At 36.2% G+C, this 13,091-nt stretch overlaps 1 protein-coding gene across 1 annotated transcript in view; it reads left to right on the plus strand.

Moving 5' to 3' along the window:
* The window catches only part of Med13 (mediator complex subunit 13), a 94,159-nt gene that overhangs the window by 57,992 nt on the left and 23,076 nt on the right, over window positions 1–13,091 (plus strand). Inside the window, exons 16-18 of the mRNA XM_075991224.1 lie at window positions 446–1,362; window positions 9,885–10,046; window positions 12,460–12,683. Of these exons, the coding sequence (XP_075847339.1) occupies window positions 446–1,362; window positions 9,885–10,046; window positions 12,460–12,683 (1,303 nt within the window). The remainder of the gene's footprint in view (window positions 1–445; window positions 1,363–9,884; window positions 10,047–12,459; window positions 12,684–13,091) is intronic.

Raw genomic sequence — 13,091 nt, forward strand, 5'->3', positions numbered from 1 at the left:
TATTTTTTTGCAGTCAGTAACTACCAGAGTCAATGAAATACAAATATTTGTAGCATCAAAAATTAATAAGTATGGTGATCTATATGTGGATAACTGTATACAAACTTCATTTGTAATTTTTTTAAGACTTAAAATTTTATACATGTGTTCTTACATGACTTTATATACACAATGTGTGTGCTAGAATTATAGGCAGCTGTGAGATGCCTGATGTGGGTGCTAGGGACAGAAATTCTGAGCCGGAAATCTAGTTAGCTTACAAGAATCTTCATAGTGGACACAATAAACCTGAAATAAGTCTTCATTATACCTATTATCTTGTACTGATTGCCATATGGAAATTTTCAGTGTTGCTGAAAAGTGTTTGGAGAATTTTTATTTGTATTTCACATTGCTAATGTATTCCTTTATGTATGTGTTCCTCTTTTTACCCTGGTGACAGCAGTGATGGAAGTAATATGGATCAAGATTATGGCCCTGCATACACACCTCAAACCCATACTTCTTTTGGGATGCCTCCGAGCAGTGCACCTCCTAGTAATGGTGGTGCCGGAATTCTTCCTTCTCCATCCACCCCTAGATTTCCAACTCCAAGGACTCCAAGGACTCCACGGACTCCTCGTGGAGCTGGTGGACCTGCTAGTGCTCAAGGGTCAGTCAAGTATGAGAATTCAGACTTGTATTCACCAGCTTCCACCCCATCTACATGCAGACCCCTCAATTCTGTTGAACCTGCAACTGTCCCTTCAATCCCTGAAGCACACAGTCTTTATGTAAACCTCATCCTTTCAGAATCAGTTATGAATTTGTTTAAAGACTGTAATTTTGACAGTTGCTGTATTTGTGTTTGCAACATGAATATCAAGGGTGCCGATGTTGGAGTTTACATTCCAGATCCAACGCAGGAAGCACAGTATCGGTGTACCTGCGGCTTCAGTGCTGTCATGAACCGAAAATTTGGAAATAATTCAGGATTATTTCTTGAAGATGAACTTGATATCATAGGACGCAACACAGACTGTGGCAAAGAAGCAGAAAAACGTTTTGAAGCTCTCAGGGCTACCTCTGCTGAAAATGTTAATGGAGGCCTAAAGGAATCTGAAAAGGTGCCTGATGAGTTGATATTACTGCTACAAGATCAATGCACTAATTTATTTTCACCCTTTGGAGCAGCAGACCAAGATCCTTTTCCCAAAATGGGTATAATTAGCAATTGGGTACGTGTTGAAGAGCGGGACTGTTGCAATGACTGCTATCTTGCATTAGAACATGGACGTCAGTTCATGGATAATATGTCAGGAGGAAAGGTTGATGAAGCACTTGTCAAAAGCTCATGCTTGCATCCGTGGGCAAAACAAAATGGTAAGTTTGTGATTGAAATCAGTTTTTTTGTTTTGTTTTGTTATTTAGGTATTTGACTTTGCTTCTTTTTTATTGGGGATAAAATATCAAAAGCAGTTAGACCTAATAGGATGCCAAAATTTGGATTTAACCCTCTTCAAAGACAGTAAAGTCTTTACTGAGTGCTGAGTCTTCTGGTGGTGCACACTTTTAATCCCAGCAGAGGCAGGTGGATCTCTTGAGTTGGAGGCTAGCGTCATATATATATGGGGTTTCAGGATAGACAAGACTACATAAGAGGCCTGGTCTCAGAAAAATTAACATAAAAGACAGTAACAAGAAGAGAGATTTCTTAGCTGTTTAGTTGACTTTCAGCAATAAAAACAAGTTATTGTATACCTGTTATTGCATACTCAGAAATTTAAAAGACATGCTGCTTGTTTGTCAACAGAAAACTAATGATTTTCTTTCAGCTGTCTAATTTTGTCATTTGAGGTGCATTCACTCCATTATTGAGCTATGCCTCGATTCTGTTTATTATATTATATTTACCAAGCACTTTGTTTGTGCTTAGTACTGTTTCATGGTAACTGTTGAACAGTCACAGCAGTCTCTGGTTTTGATTTTTCTTTGTTGGTTTGGTTTTGCTCGTGTGTTTGTGGTGCATTATTGGATGTATTTGGGTTCATGTGCATGGAGGCGAGAGGATAGCCTTCAGTGTCATGCCTCAAAGGCCATCTACCTTGTGGGCCCCATCCACATTTGGATTGGGCTTCTCATTCACAAGACATAAAGTGATTATGTTAGAATCCCCGTTCTTTTTAAGCCTATGATTTTGTGGAGGAGACAAGCACTAAACAACAACAACATGTTTGCATTACATACCAGTTATAAGTACATAGAAGATAAAACAGGGCAGAATATGTTTGTGTGGGAGAAACCTTTTATTCTATTTCAGAAATATGGTTAGAGATGTGAGTGAGGGGGAAGAACCTTTATGGAAAGTACTACTTGAAGAGGGAAAAGTAGACAGTATAGTTAACTGGAGGAACAATGTTAGACAATGCAGTTCAAAGTCCTTGAGGACATAGTTCTCTTGATAGAGAAATAAGCAGTGTTAATGTTGAGTGATGGTCAGTCTGATACATGATGGAGCCTAAGAGGTATCTGAAACATGAAAATAATATAAATTTATTTACTTAATTTGTGTGTGAGTGTGCATGTACTTGGATGCATATATGTGGCATGGAGTACATTTGGAGGTCAGAGGACAGCTTGAAGGAGTTGGTTCTCTTAAAACAAGTCGATCTGGGGATTAAACTCAGGTTGTTAGGCTTGGCAGCAAGCCCCTTTTGGACCATACCTTTAGAATTTATTTAAAATGCTGTGGGAACTTTTTAATATAAAAGTAATACCACACTGCCTTTTTTGGATAAAAAAATATCACTGACTATTGCATAAAAGTTATCCTGGGATTGGAAGTGATGGAAGGTAAGAGTAGAAGCAGAAAAACTAGATAGAAGCCAGTTATAGCAGTCAGTTAGATGACAGCGTGGGAAGAACCAAAAGCAGTCGAATTAGTGGCGTCCAGTTTAGACTGAGATACGGACCTACAGAATTGTGCTGATCCATGTAAGAAGAGATGAAGCATTAAGCATGGTTTGTGTGAATGTTGGTGCTGAGTACAGAGGAGAAAATAGGAGGTCAAGTACATATTTGAAGATAGGAGTTTTAAATTCCAAAGATTGATGAGTCTGGAGGTGAAACATGTTTTATATATGGGTTGTCAGTATTAAACACAATGGGATGCCAGGTGTGGAGCACATCTGTAATACCAGCACTAGGAAAGTAGAGGACTGAATCAGAAATTCAGGATCATCTTTGTCTACATAGTAAGTTCAAGGCCGCCCTGAGATATTGGGGCCCCTTTAAAAGACTGAAGCTTGAAGGGAAGCTTTGGGGAAGAGAGGGTCGGAAAGGAATCTGAGAAGGAACCAGGAAATAGGGTACTCATGTATGAGAATATTTGAAAGAGTGTGATTGTATGTACAAACAATGTCTTCGTAAAGGTACAGCGTAACAAGACCACTGGATGTGGCCTCCTGAAGGTAGTTAAAGAACTTAATAATCAGTTATGCTATCCTGATTAGATTGGGAATGAGAAACAATGTTAAAATTTAGGGAGATGTTTGGTATAAATATAAATTTTATGTTCGGGTTAATAATTACAGTATTAATATATATACATACATGAAATACATGGAGAGTTCATCTATCTAGATGAGAATTTTAAATTGGCAATGATTGACAATAATTTTATATATTAGTACAGTGTATTCATTTGTATTTCATGAGTTGAGTACACCGTGGTATTTTGCTGTATGGATAAACGATAGAAATAATAAACCAAGCTAATTAGCTTATCATTTAAAATCTTTTAGCAGTTTTAAAATACAGAATACAACATTACTAGCTGTGGTCATCCTTCACTTAAATGGACCTCTAAAACTTAGTCTTCCTACCTAACTGGAGCCTCAGTTCCTCTTTACAGTCCAACCTTCCTCCATGGGAAGAAATGCCACAGAACAAAAGGTATCATGGTAGGATCAAAGTCACTGAATAAGTGAGAAGTGAGGGTAATAGAATCACTCCATTTCAAGTAGAGGTATATGTAGACCTTTATATAGGAATATGTTCATTGCAATAAGAAGAGAAGTTATTTCTTTGGACAATAGAGGGAAAGTTTGTAGCGATTGCTTTTGTAGTTATAGATGAGAGCAATGGGAGACAGTGACAGAGTCATATGATACTGCTGCCTAATTTCCCATACTAGCAGCTTCAGGCATCATCACTTCGTTAGAGGTGTGCATTTTCACACTGCACGTGATCTTCTAAGTCAAATTCTAGAGACAGGAATCGGTTGTCCCATTCATTACTAATGATGTCTTTGAAAAAGTAAATTTTTATCTGTATAAACACACACACACACACACACACACACACAGAGAGAGAGAGAGAGAGAAAGAGAGAGAGAGAGAGAGAGAGAGAGAGAGAGAGAGAATATGTTTGTATGTTTGGGGGAGTGGTTTGAACCCAGGAACTTCTGTATATTAAGTAGGTGCTTTATAACTGAACTATATCCTCGACTCACTTCATTTGTACTAATGAAATAAAACTAATAATTGACTTGGAAAGTATTGTAAAGATTTATTGCGCTCATTCATGTAAACATACTAGATTTTATGTAGTTTTTACATAATTTACTAATTCAGCTGCTTTCAGACATAGAACAGTGGGCTTGGTATTTGCAACATTGATGAAGATAGTCTACATTTTAATTGTTTTTCAGCTACTAAGATAACTAAAATTATAATCAGATAAATAATACAAATTTTTATTGATAGAAGGATAAATAATTACAGTGGTACAGATACAGTATTAACAAGCCCTGAAATTGAAGACGGTTATATGTAGCAGATAAGTGAATTATAGCATAGTAGTTTGGGGGTTATGTCAGAATAATTCAGAAGTCACAGGTATTTTTTTTTTTTTATTGCATATTGTTTGTGTGTGCGTGTGGAAATCAGAGGACCTTTGCAGGAGTTGCTTATCTTTCTTTGGCTCAGGTCTGCAGGCTTAGGTGAAAGTATCTTTCCTCACTGAAACAACTCACTGCCTAAGTTAAACAACTTACTTCCCTTTCAGTTCAGTTCTGAAGCAAGCAGAAGGAAGTGCGGTGTTGGTGTGCACATAAATCTCTGGGTGCTGATTAACTCTTGAGATTTACACGTGTATGAAAATGAGCAGGGAATAGGAGGAGGAGGCATTTAATAGGAAGTATAATAGTTGTTGAGCAGCCTAGGCATCATGGCACATGTGTTTAATCCCAGTACTCAAGAGGCAAAAGCAGGCGGATGATGGAGTTTTGTACAGCCATTACTACAAAGTGAGATTCTGTCTAAATAAAACAAAACAAAAATAGTTCTTGGACAGTATGATCATAACTCATAATTATTTTCATTGTGGTATTAAAAGTAATTTGTGAAATAAAGCAAGAAGACCGCACACATGAGCTCATTCTTATACATGAAAATATCATGATTCATCTAATTCATTATACTGTAGGGAAGAGTCAGTGAGTACCTAGCACATAGGATCTGCAGTGTTACTAACTCCAGTGCCAGCAGTAGCTTCAGTGTGCTCTTTATCAGTAATTTATTGGGAACAACCTGTTTGCCAAATAAAAACTGGATTTTACCTGGTGCGTATTTATACTCTGATTAAAGTATAACATCCTTGAGATGTTATACAACAGAATTAGGACCTATAGGTTAGGGCCAATGGATTGTGCCCTCTGCCTTGGATACCTTTCTCGGGATCTTTCTTGTTTCTTTTAAGTATTGTTAGATGTTATCTTATTACTACAAATTGGAAATCCTTCCTCGTGTTCTGCATTTTTCATAGTGTGTATTTATTTATTTCTCATGCAATAGAATTTATTAATTGATCTCTTATCCCATAAGTACATGCTGTGTAATTTCTATGTAAGGATAGTCATATTTCCAACACTGAGAATAGTGCTTGCCTCTACCCCAACATAGTAAAAATGGCAATTCTACCAAAAGCAATCTATAGATTCAATGCAATCCCCATCAAAATCCCATCAAAATTCTTCACAGATCTGGAGAAGACAGTAATCAACTTTATATGGAAAAACAAAAAACCCAGGATAGCCAAAACAATCTTATACAATAAAGGATCGTCTGGAGGCATTACCATCCCTGACTTCAAACTCTATTACAGAGCTATGGCACTGAAAACAGCTTGGTATTGGCATAAAAACAGAGAAGTCGACCGGTGGTATACACTTTTAATCCCAGCACTTGGGGCAGAGGCAAGTGGATCTCTGAGTTCAAGGCCAACCAGGTCTGCAGTGTAAGTTTCAGTACAGCCAAGGCTCCAACAACAATAACAACAAAAAGTTGCTCTTAGTTTTCTCATGCTCACTATCACAGCACTTCCTAATCACTTAATACTTTTATAACCATACCATATAATTCACCTATATAAGACATAGAATCATTTAGTATTTACAGTTGTAACTATCAGTACAAACAATTTTGAAACATTTTAGTAATTATTTCCTATTTCTGTCTGTCCCTTTCTTGGAACTGTAAGCAACCATTAGTCTAGTTAGGGTTCTGTCTGTATATGTTTGCTTTTAGGGTTATTGTATGTAAATAGAACAGTGCAGTGTATGGTCATCTCATTGGCATTTTGCCTGCATATATGTCTATGTGAGGGTGTTGAGTACCCTACAGACTTTTGGGAACAGGGAATAATAGAACCTGGGTCCTCTGGAAAAGCAGCCAGTGCTCTTAACCACTGAGCCACCTCTCCAGCCCCTGACTTTTTCCCACCTTATACACAGATTGTTTTCAGAGTTCTTAAAAAGCACATATTAGTACTTTAATGACACAATATTCTATTGTGATATAAATAAAGAGCCTACAAATTGAACACTTTATAGTATGTATGCTCTTTTGGCTGTTACAGATAATGCTTCTGTGGACATTTGTATACAATTTTATATGATGTATGCTTGTGTTTGCATTATACTTAAATTGATTTCCTGGGTCATCTAACTAATAATTTTTCAAAGCATCTGCATTATTTTAAATTTTTGCATTAGATGGTTCTACTTTCTCCAAAACCGCACCAATACTTGCAGTCTACTTCTTTTTTATTGAAGACATCCTAGTGGTTATGAAGTGGTGTCTTGTGGTTTGGCTTGGAATTTCTCTGGTGATGAATGATGCTCATTGTCTTTTCTTAGACTTAACATACATTTGTGTATATTTAGAGAAATGCTTCTTAAGATCTTTTGCTTTATTGAGGGGTGAGAAGGGATGAGTGTGCAGGTGACAGACATATCTTGATCCTGCAGCCCCGGCTGCCCTCAGATTTGTGATCCTTATTTGATTTTGCTTTTTTAAATTTTTTATCTATTTTTGCATTTTTATTACTGATTTGTATGAGCTCTTCTTGGACTGTGGATGAAAATCCTTTATTGGTATATGGCTTGAAAATATTTTCACTTTTTTAAAATATGTGTGTGTGTGTGTGTGTGTAGTAGTAGTAGTAGTAGTTTCTGGGGATTAAACTCAGGTCATTAGGTGTGGAGACAAACACCCTTACCTCTTAACTCATCTTCAATTTCTTGATAATACCCTTTGAAGAATGTTTTTGATAAAATAGAATTAATTTCCACCCTTGTTCCTGTGACTTGGTGTTATATCTAAAAAGGTTTTTCTGGCCCAAGGTCATGACATTTCAGTGTTTTTCTTCCTAAGAACTTTATAGTTTTAATTCCTAAATTTGTATCATCCTTTTTGAAGTAGATGTTTAGTGATTTTTAATAAGAATTAGAATATCAGGGCTAATTATAGCTAATGTTCACTAGTTAAGAATAAAACATATTGACAGTATCTGTGAGGATCCTTATTAATTAGAATAAAAAATATAAATTACTGTGTCTTGATCTCAGAACTGAATGCTGAGTTTGTATTTTAACAGATCTGATATGTCTGCACCTTGAATGCTGGTGCATATGCTAGAGTGCACCCGTGGAACTCATTCTCCTTTCACGTGTGTTCTGAGGATCAAATTCAGCTTCTTTTACTTGATAAGCCTCCTTACCAATGTTCTTGGGTTTGTTTATTTCCTTCCGCCCGCCCGCCCGCCCGCCCGCCCGCTTCTTTTGTAGCTCTGTCTTGGAAATTGCTCTGTAGATCAGGCTGACCTTGAACTCATAGATCCACCTGCCTCTGTCACCTTGTGATTTTTAGAAGCTCCCATGTAATTACAATTAACAGCTCTAGCTGATAACTTTTTCTAATCACATGTGAATATTTATACTAATTTCATAGCATAAAATATACTCTATAGTTTTATATTTGTCTTTTTTTACTAATATTTAATAGTATGTCATTCTAGCTTTTGCTTTAGTTATTTAAGATTTATTTACATTTTTAATTATGTATCTGTGTGTATGTGCACAGGGGTACAGATTCCTGCAGAGACCAGATCTTGTGAAGCTGGTGGTTGTAAGCTGCCTGATATAGGGACTTGAACTTGAGTCCTCATCTGTAAGAGCAGTCATCTGTAGGAGGAGGGCCCACTTGTTTGTCCTGGCCCAGCTAGCTTATACCTCAAATAATCACACAGAAACTGTATTAAATAAATCACTGCTTGGCCCATTAGCTCTAGCTTCTTATTGGCTAACTCTTACATCTTAATTTAACCCATCTCCATTAATCTGTGTGTTGCCACGTGGCAGTGGCTTACTGGCAAAGTTTTGGCATGTCTTACTCCTGCGGTGGGTTCATGGTGTTTCCCTGACTCGGCTCTTCTTTCTCCCAGCATTCAGTCCAGTTCTCGTCTACCTAAGTTCTGCCCTATCAACAGGCCAAGGCAGTTTTCTTTATTCATTAATGGTAATCACAGCACACAGAGGGGACTCCCACATCAGTAATTACTCTTAACCACCGAGCACTTTCCTAATGCCCCCCCCATTATTATTGTTTTATTATATTTAGCCAGTATTCCTTGTCAGGTAGTTTTATCACTTAATAGTGACTAATTAGTATTCTACTATGTATATAACAGTATATATAATTTTTTGTTTTGTGTTTTGAAACAGGGTCTTACTATGTAGCCCAGGATGATCTGGTACTTGCATCAGTCCTCTTTCGTTAGCTTCTTCAATGCTGGAATTACTGCCATGTGCCCACCATGCTTGGCTCAAAATTGTTATTAAGCATATATTTAGAACTAAATTACTTCATAAGTTACAGAAAATTAAAGCCACCAATAATATGATAGGCAGAGGTAATAATTAAAGCTGAGTGATTTAATGTAATAGTATGATCAGGCAAAATTATTATCCAGATTAATATCAGTAACATTTAGTAGTACTTTTCTGTAGCCTTTTAACATTTATGGGTCACATGGTTTATTCCTATTTTGATATTTGCTTAAAAATGCATTTCAAAAAATTTGATACTGTTATATCCAAGATTACAAAATATTTGTTGATAACAGTCTTTAGCGGTGTAAACAGGTTTCCTCTGTTACACGGCTTTGCTTTTGCTGTGCTGCGGGTTGAAACCAGTGCTAGTGCTGCTGGGCAGTCTTGGCCCACCACCGTTCTATTCCCAGCCGAATATTGTTGTTATAGTCTGTAATTTCTCAGTTTAATTCATCATTGTAACTAGTTTTACCTCATCATTATACCTTAGTAGTAGGATTCAGAGAAATGATCTATAACTCATTTCAGTGCAATACAGAATCTTATGTACTAGGAACAGCCAAAATAAATACAAATTGATTGATTGGATAAAAACGATTTTATGAAGAGGAGTTACTTTTTAGTGGTTTTGGCTCTCTGAAAGAATCTCTGTTTTATGTGTCTATCTGGGTTTGGCTCTGAATTTTGAGTCACCAATAGCAATTACTACTTACTTTTTTTTTTGTGATTGTAGATGTGAGTATGCAGTGTTCACAGGATATTCTTCGAATGCTCCTCTCTCTCCAGCCAATTCTTCAAGATGCTATTCAGAAAAAAAGAACAGTGAGGCCTTGGGGGGTTCAGGGTCCTCTTACTTGGCAACAGTTTCACAAAATGGCTGGCCGAGGCTCTTATGGTAAGTTATATACTGTAATAGATAATTCATTGATTTTATATCTGTTCTCAGATATTCCAAACTAGGATAAGCACTTAGTTTTCAGGTATTTTGTATTAAACGTCTCAGGCCACTGTGGTCCATCTCTAATTCTAGACTGCCAGTCTACATTTGTAGCATTTCGTTTCCTTTGGTTCTTTACTCTCACATCAGTATGAGTAGCTGCACTGTTTGTACATGCTTGATATCCAGTGTGATTTTATGTGAAGAAAGGGTCATTGCTACGATGATTCTTGTAAATCCCCAGATGACTTGAGTTCTAAAGTGGATGAAATGGGACAGGTTGGAGCTATTGAGATTTTTTTTTTTTTTAAAGACACAAGGTTTCTCTCATAAAAAGTTTGAACAAAAATAGAAACTTGCAGTCAACGGTAACAGTGTGACTGAATACTCCACGTAGGTATACAGTTGTTTATGGCCTGGGTGATAAAGGAGACTATTTAAATGTTTAAATATTGGTTGTTTCTGAAATAGCATTAGGGAGTATGTTTGGAATCATAGCTGGTTGTTTATGTGGAGTGTTGGGTTTGAACCCAGAGCCACACACAATAGGCAAATACCAAACCACATTACCAGCATTGTTTACAGTAGTTGACTTCTTGTATTTTTCTTTTTTATTAATGGCTGGTTGATTTAAAAATCATATAAATTGATACTCCTTGAAAATTTCAGGTTAGTTATACTTTGTAGTAGAAACTTTGCATTCTTTCCAAAACAAGTTTTTTTTTTTTTTTTTAAACTCTTTACAGGCCTGCCACCCAGCTTCCAAATAAATATACACAGAGTCTTATTCTTACTTATTAATGTCTGGCCTTAGCTTGGCTTGTTTCTTGCCAGCTTTCCTTAATTTAAATTATCTACCTTTTGCCTCTATGCTTTTTCCTTTTCTTATTTCTTATATCTTTTACTCTTATATTCTGTGGATGGCTGGGTGGCTGTGTACCTGGGTGGCTGGCCTCTGATGTACTCCTCTCCTCTTTTTTTCCTCTTGCTCTTTTCCCTCTTCTATTTATTTTCTCTGCCAGCCCCACCTAAGTTCTTTTTCCTGCCTTGCTATTGGCTGTTCAGCTCTTTATTATACCAATCAGGTGTTTTAGGCAGGCACAATAATGCAGTTTCAAGGAGTTAAACAAATGCAGCATTAAACAAATGTTCCACAGCATAAACAAGTGTAACACATCTTAAAATCACATTCTACAACACAGTATAGAGATTTATTTCTGTACTTGATTTTTGAGATTATTTGTTAACACAGCCATAATTAACTTCCTTTTTTTTAAATGATGGTCTACAGCATTTTTATATATGTAATTTTTGTATGTAGTTTGTATATGTATTTTACCAATATACTATTTGTAGACATACAGATTGTTTCCGTTATCATTCCAATTATTTTCAGTAATTCATGTATTCTTGATTTAAAGCATATGGGTAGTTTAAAATGTATATTTTTTAACTTATACTCAAAAGTATCAATTTAGAGTTCGTCAAATAAAATATCTATCTCAAACTTGCCAGTAGATTGTCTGGTAGTTGAACACTATAATTTGAGAGGGTGAAGTCATGTTTCCTGGGTCCAGATTCCTGAAATGACTTTTTTTTTTTATCATACTGGACAAGTTGTTTACCTTCTCCACTCCTGTTTCTGTGTTTAAAATGAGTTTAATAAGATTGTCAATGTATGGTGTTCATGAGAATTAGTTAATATAGAAATGTAAAGAGCTTTGACCACTACCTAGAATGTAGTGCTGCAGTTATTTCCTAGTGTTCATTTTAAGTTACTTTCTTTAAGAGAGCCATCATTTTCCAATATCTAAGAGGTATTTTAATTTTTTGTCTTTGTTCCTGTCCTTTATTTATTTTAAAATAAGGTAATTTGCCATTTTCTTTGTGTAAAAATATTCTGTGATAAGAACATTTCACTTGACATCTATTGTTTTAACCAAGTTTAAGTAATAAAAATCATTATTGTTGATTTCTATACAATGTTATATAGTATATCTTATGGTTTTCTCATAAGTCCCCTTTTTATGGCAAAAAATTAACTATTCATATTAATTATAAATTTGTTTACTTTTAATTAATGCCAGGTGTGATGACTTATTCCTATATTTCCCAGCATTTAACAGGCTGAGGGAAGGAGGCTTGCTACAGATTCGACCTGACGGGGCTATAGAAAAAGACTGCCTTAAACAAAATATCAGAAAATATTTTAAAATGACCTCTTTAGGGTATTTTAATTCTGAAAAATATTTCATTAATAGCTTTATATGTTTCTGTCTTCAATATTTTCCTAATACTTTATTTATTAGCTTTGGAAATAAGAAAGGTGATATGAATTGGCCTTTTCCTAACTTCCTTCTTTATCACTTAGGAACTGATGAATCCCCGGAACCACTGCCAATTCCCACGTTTTTGTTGGGTTATGATTATGATTTTCTGGTGCTTTCTCCATTTGCTCTCCCTTACTGGGAGAAACTTATGCTGGAACCTTATGGATCTCAAAGAGATATAGCCTATGTTGTACTCTGTCCAGAGAATGATGCTTTGTTAAATGGAGCCAAAAGCTTTTTTAGAGATCTTACTGCAATATACGAGGTAGGTATTTTATAATTTATATTTCCATGTTCAAAATGTACTGGGTAATATACCGGTTAATGAGGAATGCTGATTTTGCCAGTTGTCTTACTCGCGAACTATACTCTGCCACATTTTTATTTTTATTTATTTATTTATTTTTGGTTTTTTCGAGACAGGGTTTCTCTGTAGCTTTGGAGCCTGTCCTGGAACTAGCTCTTGTAGACCAGGCTGGTCTCGAACTCACAGAGATCCGCCTGTCTCTGCCTCCCGAGTGCTGGGATTAAAGGCGTGCGCCACCACCGCCCGGCTCTGCCACATTTTTACTAGACTTTGTTAGGTATGTGTGCCATGGGTCACAGTGGAAAACATAGTGTTGGAGGAACTATCAAGAGGACATATTTGTTCCATTTAAAGTAACCCTTGGTT

Source organism: Microtus pennsylvanicus, chromosome 11, assembly GCF_037038515.1.
Source record: "Microtus pennsylvanicus isolate mMicPen1 chromosome 11, mMicPen1.hap1, whole genome shotgun sequence".
Classification (NCBI taxonomy): domain Eukaryota; kingdom Metazoa; phylum Chordata; class Mammalia; order Rodentia; family Cricetidae; genus Microtus; species Microtus pennsylvanicus.